Raw genomic sequence first — 17,180 nt, 5'->3', positions numbered from 1 at the left:
CAATTTGAGAGCCTGATGATTCCTGTACAGCCCGCACCGAAGACATACCAAAAGACGATTTGGGTTTGCGCAAACAAGATAACACCCCATCGCGAGTACATTCGTTCAGGAATAGCTATAATAGAATACCAAAGACATTGTTTACAGAGACAAGGCAAGGAGCCGAAAATTCAAAATAACCTGTCAGTGGGAAGCTGCCACAAGAAGGAGAATTTAACAAAAATTGTCACGCCACGTGTGGTATACGTAAAGTACCGCAGAGTGTGTGCTACAAATTCAGCCTGCAGCCTTTCAGTTCCAAACCTACAGACTTGCTGAGTTGCGTGACGTTTAGAAAATAATGTCACAATCCCAAAATATAAGCACCAAATGCGGAATTCTACGGAAAACGTCAGATCTCCATGACTGTCAGATTATATCATACATTTTCAAGAAACATTACCTCGGTTGTCAACCAACATGAACAGAAACTTACAATACCATTACACTTACTAAATAACGTGCCACGAAGAAACACTGTGGCCAGTTTACTCTTTGAATAATTGATCTATTCTACCAGCTGATAAACTCGTTAGAAGGCAGCAAACTCCGTGATAGATTTTAGGATCATTTGTCAGTGGCAAAACCAGTGCATTGTTTGCAGTACAGCTCGTGAATTTGCATAGGTTGCCCTTGTTTAAAATTTCAACTTCAGAAATTGTAGTTACAGATCAGAGGTCAGATTTTAATTCTTGGCATGCGAATAATAGCAAAGCGATCGAAAACGTCAGCTGTTTTGATCATGAATTGTTGTCAGTTGAAGCACAAGGTCAAACTGGGGGTGTGACGGCCGTTTTCCATTTCTGCGAGGACATCTCAGCGAGTTTACAGTTTTACTACAGTACTAAGGAGTGCTCCTAACAAGAATGGAATCCATCATAGAGAAAATACGCGAGGCTGAAGACATCGCTGATGTAATCGAGTTAATGCAGAATTTGAATATTCCAACCAAAGGCTGCAAAAACGTTGATCAAATGAGAGAAAGGATTTTCGAACATCTACTTAAGCGGAAAGACAACCATCTAGCTTCTAACGAGGTGAGATGACAATAACAGCAAAAGGTACTGAAATATGCAATACATGTACATAAGATACCTGCCTGACTAACTGAATTCTCATTATAAATCATGTTGAAACATTCCATGAACATTTCATGCTTCGTGATAGATGAGGCAACATGGCCGAATGCTCTTGATTTCAGTCGATTCCTGTCAGCCAGGCAATCGTTAGTTCTTATTATTAGAAAGAGAGTCTTTGATTCAATGAGTTAATTTTCGCTTAAACATCCGTTACTACTGCATAATGATTCAGAAACAGCAGCTCACGATCACTGCTGACACGGCTCGTTGGTAAAGAATTCAATTGCCGGAGGGTAGGATTAGAGTCTATATAATAATAAACATGAGAGTGCAGACTTTGAATTAAGTTCTTTCGCACACGGATCGTCTGACAATTGTGGTAGACTAACTGTAAGACGGTTTAAAAATGCCCAAAAATGACATATGACATATTCTCTATTCTGCTCGTTGTTGAATTAAATTTTCAAAACTGTAGCTTCTTGTTATGGCTTCTTTTCAGGCATGTCACGGAGAGCATGCGTGGGGTCGTTTCGGTCTTTACCAGAAATCTGCAACTCAGGTTTCAGCCAAACAGAACTGACGAAATCCTAGTTCAAATTTAATTCAACTCTCCGCAATTTTTTTGCGTTTAAGATTCTTGGCCAAATTCAAATTCCCGGATAAGGTCAGAATCATCATAACAAAAAGCTCATTTTCTATACACGGCGCTCGGTAACGGAGTAATTTATAAATGGAATTTTCTCTTAGCCATAATTTTCTCCTTGCCTATTCTGGCTTCAGGTATTCAAACGAGATGAAATTGTCGCAGAAACATGATTCAAATGTGTCTAAAACTGCTTTTTATTCTTCATGCGAAGTTTTCTCGAATGCAATCGACGATCGACAGTGGCGACTCGGCCATCGATACTCGTATTACATAACATTTTTATGGGCAACAGAGACGTACTAGCAACAATAGTCCATCGCGCACGTGCACACTGTCATGCATGATACTGTATGAGCAATTTTTGTTTTATCTTGAGTGTTATATTGTATGCGAAAGGTCTGCTTAGAATCACCTATGTAGTTCGTTAGACGACAAAGTTTTTCTCGCCGGGAGGAGTTTTGTAGATTAATCTACAACAGTGGCTGATTTTGGATGAGATTCCATTTTTAATTTAGTACATAAGTTCTTGTTTTAGATTTTTTACTCTTGGGTGATATGCTGTGACGAAAGGAAATATTTTCTCGTGAGTCTATTTATAAATTTACAGTTTCAACTGTAGATGAATGAAAAGAAACCGAACTTTCGAAATTTGAGGAGAAATGAAAAATAGTTCGATGCAGCGGGACTTCGAAATCGCCGATAGTCCACAACCAATGGGCAAATCCAAGGGACATGTTTCTGAGTTCGAAGTAACGTGGAATTCGAAATAACCGAGTTTCGAACGAATAAGAGGAGTCCAAAAGTATTATTTGTCATGGCGGACCACCTTCCGGCCAAAGTGACCTCAGATAATGTTTTCTCAGTCTATTTGTTTTTTTGGATAAACACGCGCTTCAAGTCGTGTTTTCAAAGCGAGAGATGGCCTCTTGGAAAATTGTTGCCAAAGAGTTTTTTCGTAGTGCTGATTTGCAATTTCTTGAAACATCAGGAGGATTTCAAGTGGTGTAGTCCGGAAATTGAGAGACCTTGGTCGGCTTTGTTTATAATAGTAAATGCGATTTACTGGGAACAAGACTTCAAAGTGTTTACAATGCGAGGGCAAAACTTTCAGACTCTTAAAAGTCTTAAATTTCTGTGGGATTTAGAACACGATTTATTAGAATTTGCGGATTAAGCTTTTTTCGGGAGTTGAAAGTTGAGTCATAAAAATTCAGCATCAAGTGACGAGAAGACGTCGTTTATAAAAACAATCAAAGGAATCGAGACTCCGAGACAACTTCGTGCAAAGATCAAAGCTGCGACACCCATAAACCCTAAAAAACCGAGACAACGAGGCACGTGAAATTCGACTAAAATATGCAAAACCCAGAGTTTTTGAAGGACTATTCGCCACCCCTTTCTATGAATAGATCAATGTCTTCCTGCGTGATTTCGCATAGACAGAACACAACATAGATGTAACGCCGGTTCCCTACTCTCGACAGGATTCTGTTCTGATTAAGCATGTTTGTTTTGATTCTCGCCATGAAATTTCAGGAAACGACCGGCATTTTTGGCCCCAGTTGTTCGATGAATTTGGAGAAATTGTTACTTTGTGTTCGTTGCGTGACGATTATATTCGGGCTTTATTTTGTCTATGGCACGTTCATGACAATTATAAACAGTTCCCAGAAACTGTCAACATTTGAATCACAACACTTAGGTTTGACCCCATTAGAAAGAAAAAGAAATGTGAAACGTGATGGATGAAAATGTTTTGGTAACCCAAGTTCGATGACAAGGGGAACGTTGATGTCAGTTTCTTGAAAGCAAGAGACCGTGAAAAGTCAATCCAAAGCCCACGTAAGTTCAAACAAATCAATAATCAAAGACATTGTAATTTTGGAAAAGTGTTCTTTGTTTATGTTACTGGCACTTAAATTCGACTAATCAAAGACAAAAAATGTAAATAAATGTGCAAAAATTGAAAAGGTTAAATATGAGATAGACGTAAACTCTAACGTGTGTTTCGAATATTGTAGCGATCACATGGAAACAGGTATTCGTAAGAATGACTCAACTTTGTCTGTAGCGATCACAACGATCGTAGCCGGTCACAGTGATTGTAGTAATGAAAAACAGCCTTGATCATGAGATAGAATATTGAGGTGTACCTCAGTGGACGTTGCAGCAAGGATCGCTACGTTCATTGTGGAGTAGTGAACATATGGTCGCTGCAACCGCTGAACATTTTCATGTCGATCGTATAGTGATCATATGGAGACCTACCTTTACGGTCGACCTTGTGTCTTGCGTGAATAAGTAAACCTTCTATAAGTCTGCAACAAACATTTAGATCTCGTTATTTTTCCTTTCTATGTATTGGACACTCAAAACATTTCAATGATGCAGGCTAGATTTCGTTGGGAATAAAATGTTGTTCGAGCTTTAAAGCGACTTTTAGAAGATTTGAGGCGAATTTCAAAAACCTTAAAGTCTCACGAAGCCGAGCGAATTAATTTCGCGAGATTTTGCGTCAGTGGAAAACAACAGGTTTACGAGTTCTCGAAGAACTAACTTCGAATTTTCTTTCCAAACGAACTTTCGTATAGTTTGGTCGAAATTTGCGAATTTCATGGAATTTTGTTTGCATTGCTTCTCAGGACGACAATTCATGGAATATAATGTGTATTTCACAGAACAAAAGAACTAAATACCCAGTTACTTTTGAATGTAAAGTTCCTACACTATTCAGTGAATAATGCGTACTTTCTTCAACATCTTCCAGGCCTTTAAGGTGATATCAGATGCACGATCCATGGACAGAAACAAATCCCTCGATCTCCTCAGGTATTATGCTGAGGTTCAAAGAGAAGTAACAGGGCTTGATGACTCGTTTCTTAATTTGCTTAAAGCAAGTGAGGGCGACGTACTCTTGAAAATGAGATCAAGAATGGAAAGAATGGAAAGTAGAGACTATGTTGTCCTTGTAGCAGGTAAAAGTATGCATGTACTACAGCTCTTCGAAAGGTAATATCATATCACGACAGAGAGTTAAAAGGCACGATTCCAAAAAAAGTACTGATGTGTTATTCTCAATTTTAATGCATGATCGTCGGTAGCGTCTTTACTTTTAGACTGTATTGAGTGCAAGTAAATTAAGAAGGAATTCACCACAAGTTTGAGTAACAAGTTGATAAAAACTTTGTGCCGATATTATTTACATTGTATTGCAAACTTGAGTGCGACTGTTTTAAATATCTTCTCAAAGGAAATCATTTCTAACAACACCAAATATCGAAAACAAATTTTGAATATAAAACACTTGAAAGTACTGGTGAAATGACACTGATGATGAAATTTTACCTGTGTTTGCACATTTAACTTTGCCTTATTTTCTCGAGTTACCATGGGAAATTGTTTTTGGTGTTATTTCAGACAATTATTTATATCGTTAGCTTTTGGAAAATGCAAAAAGTACTGTAATATACTTATAATTAATCTGGTAAAGGTTTTTTGTCCATTATTTTGCTTCTCTGCTAAAACAAGAGGCGTATTTGTGTTGTTTGGGGATTGTTGACGTCCTTCAATACGCTTAATTTCATACAAATTACCCAGAAATATTTAATTGCCTAGAAATGTTTAATGAGGTGGACATGCAGACTACCGGCAACACTATACACAAACCCGTAAAGAAATATGGACCTACTAGTAATGAAACAAAGAGACTCAGAATAATTTTAATTGCAGTTTATGATTAAATTTACTAAGGCTATGGATAAATTTTGTACTAAGGGAGTCAACTATTAGTTGAATTGTATGTCAATTTCATTTCAGGTGAGACAAGTGCCGGTAAAAGTAGCATGCTAAACTTAATTCTTGGAGAGGAGCTTTTGCCGTTTTCGGTTTTAAGTACAACATCTACAATTTGTGAATTGAAGTATGGAAAGGAACGCCAGATAAAGATACACTACAAGGAGGCAGGGAAAGAACCCAAGATAAAATACCTTGATGAATCCTCCTCCTACACGGATCAAATCTCAGAGTTCGTTCACGTCAAATCGCCAACCTTGAGAGAAAAAGCATCCGACTACAGCAAGGTGGAGCTGTTTTGGCCTCAAAAATTATTACAGGTGAGAAAAAAGGCACAATTCTTTCGCATTTGTATAACTGTCAGTTCTCAAGTTGTATGTTCTAGCATACGAAACGTCACTGTTAGGGCAAAGTGGAGGATTGAGTGAGAGAAATACCAAAAACTACAGCCGAAGAAATTGAAATGTTTGGAGATTTAAATCATGACTGACTAGCAGCCTATAAATATTGGCAGCTTTTTCCGTTGACATGGTACTGAAGTTTTCGAACATCGGTTATGTCCGGACAATGGTCGTCGGACACATGAATGCATATTCGTCGTGCCGTGACCACATCAAATCCACTGTACTACTATCGTTAATAAAGAGAATTCAGATTCCATATCATTTTGTCCTTTGCTTTTAATGAAAAAAAGTTATATTTTGTTTTTAAGGATAAAATAGTAATTGTTGACAGTCCTGGTGTTGGAGAATCAGAGATTATGGACGACATCGTCGTTAGGTATTTGCCAAATGCCTTTGCCTTCATTTACGTCATCAATAGTGGCAATGCTGGAGGTGTTCAGAAGGATCGAGTAAGTGTTTACCTTGTTATATTATGATATCGCCAAATTTGTGACAGATTGCTAAAAAGGTTAGGCGTCGAATCACGGTCAAAGTAGCGAAAGAGAAATTTACGAGATGTAATTGCCTAATGCAATAATAAAACAATTATTCCATAAGCCAACGTTCGATACGAGGTGAAAAATAACAACTGAGCCGAGTAGTTTCCGTGCTGCAACCGAGGTATCCCTGTACGTCTAGTTTATGCCCTCGGGGTGGCAGGGTTGCAAAATGTTTCTTAGTGTTGTAAATAAATCACTGTACACACATGGTTTTTTCATCGGGTCAGTGTAGAATTTTACATTCCTTATTTATTTATTTCTGATTCCAGAGGATGTTTTATGTATGTTTGTTATTGTCTTTGATCAATTTGACGTGAGGAGGTCAGCTCTGCAAAAAAAGCCTTTACTTTCAAGAAAATTGTTTATAATCCGTGTTAATTTTGTCCAGTCTTTACCTTCCTAGATTCTCTTTGGTCTTCTATCCCTCTTTTTATTACCTATTACCTTATTATTAATCTATAATATTCTGAACTTTCCTTCATTTAAACCACAACTATTACCTTATTATTAATCTATAATATTCTGAACTTTCCTTCATTTAAACCACAACTATTACCTTATTATTAATCTATAATATTCTGTAGTGAACTTTCCTTCATTTAAACCACAACATAGGAATTTAATTTTTTTTTTTTTTTGCATTATCTTACTAGCTCGTGCGACTGCTTCACAAGACAAGGCAACTGACAACTGAACAAATGGAATTTTCACCAGACTGTACTTTGTTTGTTTGCAACAAATGGGACAACATCCCACCTGATGAAGTAAGTGGCGTCATCGAGCACATTGAGAAAAAGCTCAGACAGTGCCTGCCAGATATTGACACCGACACTCAGATCATTCGTCTTTCAACTACAAAAGCCTTGACGGCGCAGAAGTTTGGAATCATGAATGTAGAGTTTGCCTCGCTTACAGAGGCTATTGGCTCTTTAGTAGCGAAAAGCATCCAAGCGCGACTTGAACGAAATTGGAGGTACGTAGGCGGTAAAAACATTTTTAAACATTTATAAAATGTTAACTTCCCGTAGTTTTCTTTTTTAAGATACTTGTCAGTAGGGGTTTAAAGGCAATTATTCCTTCAACAAGTACATTGTAAACACTGCTATAGGAGAGCTAATATTAGGCATTTTAATAGGCATTATGGGCATTTTCCATTTAGAAGCAAATCCAGAGATTTCGGTTCGGAGGAAGTCGATAAACGCTTTTTTGGTTCGTCCTGCTGGATGAATCTCCCCCCAAAAATCGTGCTTATGATAATCCTGAAAGTACCGCGCACGTTATCCGAGAATTTCTCATCAGGGCAAACCAAAAATCCGTTTGCCGGTTATCTCCGAACTATCTTGCCTCCTATCCCCTCTGGTCGAGCCGTGCTTTGACGGCGCGACAAGTGGCGACAAGCTATTTCCGCACTGAAATTTCTGGAGTTTTTGTACCTCCAAAAGTCTTGTTGGGAGAGGCAGACGACGAGTAACATTTAATGACAAGGAGATATCCTGTAAGGATATATATACTTTTGTCCTTAGGTATCTGATATCCAAGGTCAAAAGCATAATTATAAGCAAAAGCTATAACGTGCACACGCGCCCAAGATGTTCCTAATTAGCGCCTTTTGTTTGGAAAATGCTTTAGGGACGGACCATTAGAAAAGTGATGGGTTGGGGGGGGGGGGGGGAGGGGCGACTTCAGCTTGCGGGGATTTTTTTCACTTCCACTGCCTCTACAGTAATGTTTTTTTCGGGGGAAAGCTCCTGCACGTATTTTTTTTCTTGTTTTTGTTTGGGTGGGGGATACTCTACTGTCGCAATCTTAATCTTGACACTCGCCACAATCTGATTGCCTGGAACAGGCGTCAAACAAATACTTTTTTTTTCTTTCACACAGCCGTTTTGCTTTGCTGTCAGAATTATACTCCAGAGGAAACATAACCAACTATCAGACACATTTAAGTGGCTATTCCCTTACTGATGGGCCTGTGTTGCATTTTTTTTTTTTTTTTCTTTTTTTGATGTTTGGGGGAATATCAACTTTATTTCTTCATTCTCCCACTAAAATTTGTTCTTGGCATGCAGTGAATCAAGGTTTAAGCTAGGATTCTGTGAGTGGCCGTCCAGTAACAAATATGGGGGCAAAAGGGCCTATTCCGCAAGGGGTGTGGGGCTATGCCCCCCCCCCCCTCCTCCCCAAGAAAATGTTGCAAAATTGAAGCGTTTTTGGTGTGTTTTCCATAATTTTCAGTCGATAAATTTAATGGACGTAATGATAATGCGTCGTTTTCTTTGTCAAAACCCTCAAATAGATTGAAACAGCCCTGCATACTAAACGCATCAGTTGTGTTAACACCTCCATGATTGTCTTTGATTACGACGTTTGTCCAACATTGATCCATCCTAGCTTAAGGCAAGTATTACGGTTCGCCATGGGTGTGCAAATCTGTGTCCAGAATCGTCATTTATACATGTCAGTTGAGAAATCACTCCTATATGTCGAGGCTTTCAAAACACGGTGTGTGCTTGCTGATCTAAATGTCATGAATTTCCTTTTGGGTATATGAATCCCACACAGATGGTCTCTGATGGTCACTGACAAATAACAAAAGTTTTTCTTAAATGTGTTCGGGGCAACGATGCAGCTTCCCTCTGATAACTCCGACAGTAAAAGTAAGTAAAGTAAAACTTTGTTTAGCCGCCGGATTAGCCCTCGTGATAATGCTAGTAACATATAACGAATATTAAACTTGATCGAGGTCTTTAAAGAGTTCTACTCCTATATATTTATTTTGTTTACGGTGTTTATGGTCCATTTCTCCTTTGCGCAGGACTCCTCCAATTTTTTTCTCTTTGGGCTCATTGAAGAACGCCGTCTGCACTGATTATTGACTTCATTAGGAGGCTAGGACGCGCCCACACTACACCGAAGGAATTTAAAAACGCAACAATCACCGGTCGTTTTATATTTTTGTTTGAGGAAATCTCGGCCAGGTTCACGTGGCTCTCCTGATCCTACCTTGTTCGAAAAGGTCCTTTTTAAAACGGCGTCGACAAAACCTAGATCGGACCGGACCGGATCACGGATCGGATCACGGACCGGATCACGGATCGGATCACGGACCGGATCACGGATCGGATCACGGATCGGATCACGGATCGGATCACAGAAAAAAAAAAAAAAAAAGTTTTAAAGAAAACAAATCCCCAAAAAATCAAATCGTTTATAAGATGATAATAAATAAAAAATAAAAGTAGAAGACTAAAATATGTTAAATGAAAATAAGAATCCAGAATTTGACGCAATGACATGTTAATTACAGAGAATGACAAGAGGTCAATTAAAAAGCCACATAACCGCTTAATTTACGACGAATTTAAATTGTAATGAACAGGCAGATATAGTTATATTTGAACGTTAGTTAGCTCGAAGCTTGCGTGAACCTCCCATTCTCGTTTTTGAAATTGTTGTTCGTATCAGTAGCTAGTTCTCGGCTACATTTTCGTGTCAGATGTTACAGTTGGCGTTACAGTTAATGAGAAAACTTACGTACGAAAACTTATGGACATGGCTTGCTTTAAAGGAGCTACGTCACGATTTGCGCGCCTTGAAAAACACTAGCCTAGTTTTTCAAGTTCGTCATTTGCAGTCCTCGTTAATCTTTGCCATCCTTAACGATCCTCATTCCGTTTTGATTTGTTCTTGCCTCTTAAATGTTTTCTATCCTAGAACACGATCATTTTAAGGTTTTATTCTATTTAAAGGCAACTCTTTACGACCTAAAAATGACTCTAAAAATCGTGACGTAATTCCTAAAATGTTGGTTATTCTCGGGTTGCGTTATCATTCACACTAGCGATGTTATTCCTCTAATTTTTTTGTAAAACAGCTCTATTTCCTTGAAATACAAATGGTTTGTTTCGTTTTATTCCGGTGCGAAATATCTTATTCCAAATTCACATCTTGTAAAACTATAGACTTGTCTCAAAAACGGAAATTGCTTGAAATCGTCTGGTGTTTAATTTTTTTAGTGTTTTTAGTTTTTGTGTTTCGATTCATACGTTCGTGCTATTATTACCATGCTGACTCGTTTTATGACAGTTTACCTTTGATGCAAGTGAATATACGAAATATCATTTATTTGAACTGTGGAGAAAGATATGAAGACATGATTGATCATGGCAATTATACACACAACTTAAGCAGTCGTGAAATTAAAGCCTGAAAAAAAATTCAGGCCTGAACGGGACTCGAACCCATGACCTCTGCGATACCGGTACAGTGCTCTACCAACTGAGCTATCAAGCCACCTGGGAGTTGGTCACATTGTGAGTTCGTAATATACTCGTAGATGGTGAAGAGTACAAGTTAATATACGAAATATCATATAGTTGAACTGCGGAGCAAGATATGAAGACATGATTGATCATCGCAATCAAAACCCAACAGCCTGAAAAAAATTCATCTGTGACCAGCTCCCAGTTGGCTTGATATTATAAAAGAATGAAGGAATCTCACACCTGAATTAAATAAAACGTTCTGCTCACAGTAGTCACTCTAGTGTAATTTGCTCAACAAAATTTTGAATTTTGAATTTTTTTCCTTGATCGGATCCGTGATCCGATCCGTGATCCGATCCGTGATCCGGTCCGTGATTCGGTCCGTGATCCGGTCCGTGATCCGGTCCGATCCACGTTTTGTTAACGCCGGTTTTAAAATGTTTTCCGTCCACACGAAAACTCAAAGCTGGCGTTTTCAAATTCCTCTGCTGGTTTTAAGAGCGTTTTCAAAAAGTTCCGTTTTCGTGACGGATTACTCTGGACCGTAGGCTTAATCGTAGAAATAAAGCTGTATGCGTTTTTAAATACTTCCGGCGCAGTGTGGACGGAGCCTGGAGCAAACCACGACGCCAATGAGTACCACCAAACAAAAGGTTTAATGAGCAAAACAATGGCTATACAAGTGTGTTCAGTAAACCTTTGTACAATTCATAGTCGTCCTTTGCTAAACAACAGGGACCTTAAGCACCGACGAAGAATGGGACGACGACGACGACGAGTAAAACTGTTGCAGGACTGGGTCGAGGACGTAGTACGAGTACATGTAAACAGAGCTGAGTTAACGTTCTTGTAAACATCGACCTAAAACTATCGTCCTAAAACTAACTGTCATGTCTTCCTTTCACGAGCTCCAAGACCTGTTTCTCTTGAGCTACGAAAACGGTACTATCGATGACAACAAATTTTCAGTCCCACATAAGGAACTGATGTCGAAAAATGACGATTTCTCATACGAGCAACATCTCGAAGAGATAAATGATACCAAATTTTCGGCCCGATATAATCTAAAACGACCTGCAAGGTATAAAATTCTATCCTAAAGACATAAGCGTAAGCCTACATGCTGATAGGAACCAGAGGAAAATGAAATACAGAGTCATTTTTCAATTTCTGAATTCATTTAATTTTCTACTTTCGCTGACAAGCAAATTCAACAACGGACAAATCGACAAACCCAAAATAATGTTATTACCAACGATTTCTACACCAAACTCACCGTAAGATCTAGTTAATACAAAGCTTAGAGGTTAAATAAATAACCAACTTTCATTTCGATAGTTCGATATACATTTTCTGCCTGAAACACCGCGTAAATAGATTAATACTTACTCACGTTCGTTCAGGACGGCAAACCTGACGTTTTGACGTCTTAAACTTCACGTGGACGACGAGTCTAGCAGCGCATTAGCGCGGTAAGGGGAAATTTTATTTCCGGTTAAGTTGTCGTCCTCTGGGCTCGTCGTCGCGGTGCTTAAGGTCCCTAACAACGCAAAATGACCGCGAACGCGAACGTTGAGTCGAACTGCTAATTTTTCATATTTCTATTTAGAACTGAATGCTGTCATTAAATATTTAGTCTCAGAGAGGTTTTAGAGCTATAGGCATCCTGGACGAATTCAATTTACACGGCGTTGTCTTCGGCGTCGCCGTCATCATTGTTGAGTGTGATAATAGGATTTTGGCCGGGGAAAGCACATCTGTAAAAACCTGGGGAAACTCTCTTGCTGTGGGGATCAGTAGCGGACTCTGTTACGGGAAATATCTTCAGAGACGTCAACAGCACTCAGAACTTAGGTCCAGCGATATCGTTTTAATCCAAGAACACAACCAGAATGCAATCGGAACACAACCGGAATGCAACCAGAATGTAACCAAAGAATATTCTACAAGGCACGACTATATAAGCAGAAAGCACAATTCTAAAGGATTACGTAAAGCTATTAAACGTCTTAACTAAACATTATCTAATACATTTCAGAAGGCTCGATTGGCTATAACAGAATCTGTTGTTTACAACATTAATAACTTTCAAAACAATACAGGTAGATAACAGCTTAAGAAAAGACTATCTCAGGTAGCAATTACGTACAGCTCAACGCTTATTACAGTTATGATCTACAACAAAATAGCAGGTGTTTGTTACGGTTAATGAACTGGAACAGAAACCTGTAACTCAGGAATGAAAGACGAACTAAAACAAATATATCTACGTCGGATTTCTATATTTTCTGATAGAGAAAGCAAATATGTTAAACATACTAAATTATCTGATTTTCTCTCCCCGAATAAGATCCCTATATCTCGGATTTTGTAAGGTCGGAACATTTATTTAACGTGGGGTCTTTCATCTAAGTGTCTGCTTTGTGCTTTGCTCATGTTTTATCCCGAGACCAATCGAACGCAGATGAGAGTATCGTGTAAAAACCGTAAATAATCACATAAATTGGAGCTCTTTGCCAAGGTTCTCAGTTTTAATCAGTGAGCGATTAAGTTGTCGAGCGTTTCGGTAGGAAGTTTTTCGCTTCTGCTGAAACAATCTCGTTGACGTTACTTCGCCGGTGCAATACCTTTCCATCTTTCCATTACTACACGGCAATTGTTTGCATCTTCTTCTTCAGTATAGTTAAGGCTTTGAACACTTAAAGGCCATCGTCATCAATAACGTCCTTGAACATGGCGAGTTGATTGATACTCGGGGCTTTCCGGCTCCAAACCAAGTGATTATTACAGTATTTCTCTTTCCTAGCTTCCAGTTCTCGAGGATCTTGCCACTTAATTGACCACAAATCTAAATGTTGCGGAGACAATGATATCTGGTGAAATAACATTGAAAATTGTGATGCTTTAGGCGGCGAGACACCGGAAGTTGTTTCGCTGGTAAGCATTCGTAGACGGTAGACGTTGTCGACGAAACTGAACTACCCTTTCGCTGCAACGTGCAATATTAGATGGCAGAGAACCTTAAACGAACCTCATCCGATCTGGCTACTGTAACTCAATATACACTAGGTGAACGCGTATTTTAATATATAACCGTATGTATAGCATAAATTACAAAGCCGTTACAGAACATAAGCGTGCATATAAAGAATGTTTGGCAAATTAGCATAGCATAGCCTTAAAATTAAGGTATGTTCGCCATTCTGAACAGTCAAATCCAGCTGGTGTCAGAAACTCGTTTGTTTGGTTTGGCCATGACGTCAGTGCTTTCTCATTGGCTCACAACCAAGCCTTTTGTTCTTTCGCGTTATAATTTCTCCACCACCCGGATGGTTGGGCGGCCAGTTAACTACACCGTTATATACACATCTCTCTTAATCTCTCTTAAAACAATACTTCCTTGATATATAATCAAGTATTCTTCCTCAACCACTCCCCCCCCCCCAATATCCCCTCATTAATTCCACACATATACCTACACCGCCTACATCTTATTAATCCCCCACATATACCTACACAGCCTACATCCCATTAATCCCCGACATATCCCTACACATCCTACATCTCATTAATCCCCTACATGTACCTACACATCCTACATCTCATTAATCCCCTACATATACCCGCACAGCCTACATCTCATTAATCCCCCACATATACCTACACCGCCTACGTCTCATTGATCCCCTTCATATGCCTAGACAGCATTCATCTCATTAATTCCCCACATATACCTACAAATCTTACATCTCATTAATCCCCTACATATACCTAAACATCCTGCATCTCATCAATCCCTACATATACATACACAGCCTACATCTCATCAATCCCCCACATATACATACACAGCTTACATCTCATTAGTCCCCCACGTATGCCTACATAGCCTACATCTGATTAATCCCTCACATATACCTACAGAGCTTACATCTCATTAATTCCTCACATTTACCCACACAGCCTACATCTCATTAAGGTTACTTCAGACCTTCGCGAGGCTATATTGGTCGATTTTTTTTTGGTCAAGAAAATTAATGTCCGCGAAGCACAAGTTAGAGGTTCTGTTATTTCATTGGCTCGCGGCTTTCAAGTTGACACATTCCTCCGTGAAGGCGTGATATGTTTATAAATCTTTAGAAGGCGAATACTCACACTCGTTTTTCGAGAGAATCCCTTCTCTTTAAATGAATTAATAGGGTATGCAGATTTGACGGTTTTCCATGAAATTTGGTCACAACATTCACTGATAGATATGGAACAAAAGCGTGTCGGCGAATTCCTTTATTTCAAATACTTTCCTCGTGGCGGCCTCTAACGTAACAGGTTACGCGAATTTTTCGATAGTCGAACTTGACAGATCTATAAAAAGATAACCAATAGAATAAAAGAAAATGCTGACACGTTTTTGGAGATTGAGGCTTTGTGATTAACACTGCACAGTTATTTTGCATGAACGATCGCATTTGATACCCGATTAATTCGCTGGAACGTCAGTCGGCCATTTTGGAGTTGACGGCCTCTGCCACCTTTGGAAAGCAAAATCCAAAACAAAACATAATTTTATCGAATTCTACATTCTATAACCTTTATGTTGATATGTAGTTTGTGGGGGTTCCTTGAAAACAGCGCGCGTATGAATTTTTTTCTGGAGGACTCCCGCGAAGGTTTGAAGTAACCATTCCCTACATATACCTGCACACCATGCATTTCATTAATCCCACTACATATACCTACACATCTTATACCTCAATAATCTTCCACATATACCTGCACAGTCTACATTTCATTAATCCCCAAATATACCTACGCAGCATACATCTCATTAATCCTGCAAACTTTTTGTATACCTACGCAGTTTGCATTTCATTAAATCGTTTCTAGAGTCATTAGTCATTATATTCAGAGGTTATCAACTCATGTAGAACCAAGTAGTCTAAGATATCTATGAACAAGTAACATGATTGACTATCGCTATTCATATTATCCGTTCACTTGCCGTGCGTTGAGCCGTTCAAACGGATACCGTTTTTTTTTTACTTTGTACTGACGCGTGATGCGTGATTTAATAGAAAAATTCAGCGTGATGCGTGATTGGAACCCCACCTTTGTCATCACCTTGCTTGCAAGCAGGATGGCTGTTTATAGCAGATGTTTTTTTAATCACTTTTGAACTATGGTTATCCGCCAGGGATTCTCTGCAAGGATGTTTGGCTAGCAGTGTGCATGATGCGGTTGCTGCGCACAAAATGTATCAGCGTTGAAAGGAAAAAATGGCCGTTTTCCTAATTGTAGAGAAACCCAGGTGAACGGTGATTACACCAGGACCAAGAAATTAGAACTGCATAATAAAGGGACTGCCAATTGGTGCCCTTCAGGCGAGTACAATTTTTAAGGCCGACATTGCAATTCACTCTGCAGGAATTTTTTTCCTTCATTTCTTCTTTTCATTTTTTTTCAGTTACCCTCACCCCCATCACTTTTCTAATAGTCCTTCCCTTCCCGAAACACGCAACGTTTTTTTGCAAGATTCCTCTTAACAGCGCCATGTTTATGATTATGCACTAGTGATTAGGAATAGAGTTTGCGTAGCCTAAGCCAGTCAAATTTACTACTGCTTGAAATGTTTCTTTTGATTATAGGTGGCTCGATCAGTTGCTTTATCGAATCATTTGGATGATGAAGTCCTTCTTAGACAATGTCAACTCCGACCATGAGGCTGCAACGCAGAGATTAACCCACGTGATAGAAAGACTGAGGAAGCTTCAAGCCGAACAGGAATCGTCAAAAGAGGACCTTAAAAGGTGTCTTGTCCGTGAGACTGCCCAGGCCATTGCAGTTTTGATCAACTACTTGAAAAGAGATGACGTGATTGAAAGTTTTTGCAGATGGAGCTCAGACGAACTTCCAGATGTCGAGGGATCATGGGAAGTTACTGAATCAGCAATCATGAAGCTCATCCAGACCAGACTGCAGACACTGATTGAAGAATGGGAGGGAGAGCAGCAGCACTTTGCAAAGGCTCGCAAATCAGTGGTCACTTTTTTTCTAAGGAAGTACAATTACCTTGAGAACGAGCTTCGCGACGTGGAAGTCGATGTCTCAAAAATAGGAGCTACACCTGAAACCAAACCGACAAAAGAGAGTATAGAAGAACAATTTCTGAGTAATATCTCCAACTTTTCGATGCCACTTGAAAGCAAAATTGCCCTTGGAATCATGATGCCTTTCCTCATTCCGGCCACACTTGTTGGGGTTGCGTTGGCTGTGCCAGTAACATTACTTGTTCTTCCTGTGGTGGGAATCAAGTCCATTGTTGACCAATTCCACGAGGCCAAGAAGAAGAATAAATATAAGAAAGATCGTTCTGAGTTTGTTCAAAAGGTGTCTCAGAAATACCTGGAGAAAGTTGCAAC

General features: G+C 39.2%; 1 protein-coding gene across 2 annotated transcripts in view; it reads left to right on the top strand.

Moving 5' to 3' along the window:
• The first annotated feature begins 900 nt into the window (after positions 1 to 900).
• LOC145493480 (uncharacterized) overlaps positions 901 to 17,180 on the top strand; it is a 22,178-nt gene continuing 5,898 nt past the window's right edge. Inside the window, exons 1-6 of one of the 2 annotated variants that reach the window (XM_081472958.1) lie at positions 901 to 1,076; positions 4,532 to 4,739; positions 5,581 to 5,876; positions 6,269 to 6,409; positions 7,153 to 7,472; positions 16,407 to 17,180. The exon at positions 16,407 to 17,180 is cut by the window's right edge and continues 435 nt beyond it. In XM_081472958.1, the coding sequence (XP_081329084.1) occupies positions 906 to 1,076; positions 4,532 to 4,739; positions 5,581 to 5,876; positions 6,269 to 6,409; positions 7,153 to 7,472; positions 16,407 to 17,180 (1,910 nt within the window). In that variant the 5' untranslated portion in view covers positions 901 to 905. The other variant, XM_081472959.1, reaches the window with a different exon arrangement.

Source organism: Orbicella franksi, chromosome 7 (genome assembly GCF_964199315.1).
Source record: "Orbicella franksi chromosome 7, jaOrbFran1.1, whole genome shotgun sequence".
In the NCBI taxonomy this organism is placed as follows: Eukaryota; Metazoa; Cnidaria; class Anthozoa; order Scleractinia; family Merulinidae; genus Orbicella; species Orbicella franksi.
The sequence above is the reverse complement of the archived record's forward strand: the minus strand, read 5'-3'. Positions and strand labels throughout refer to the sequence as shown.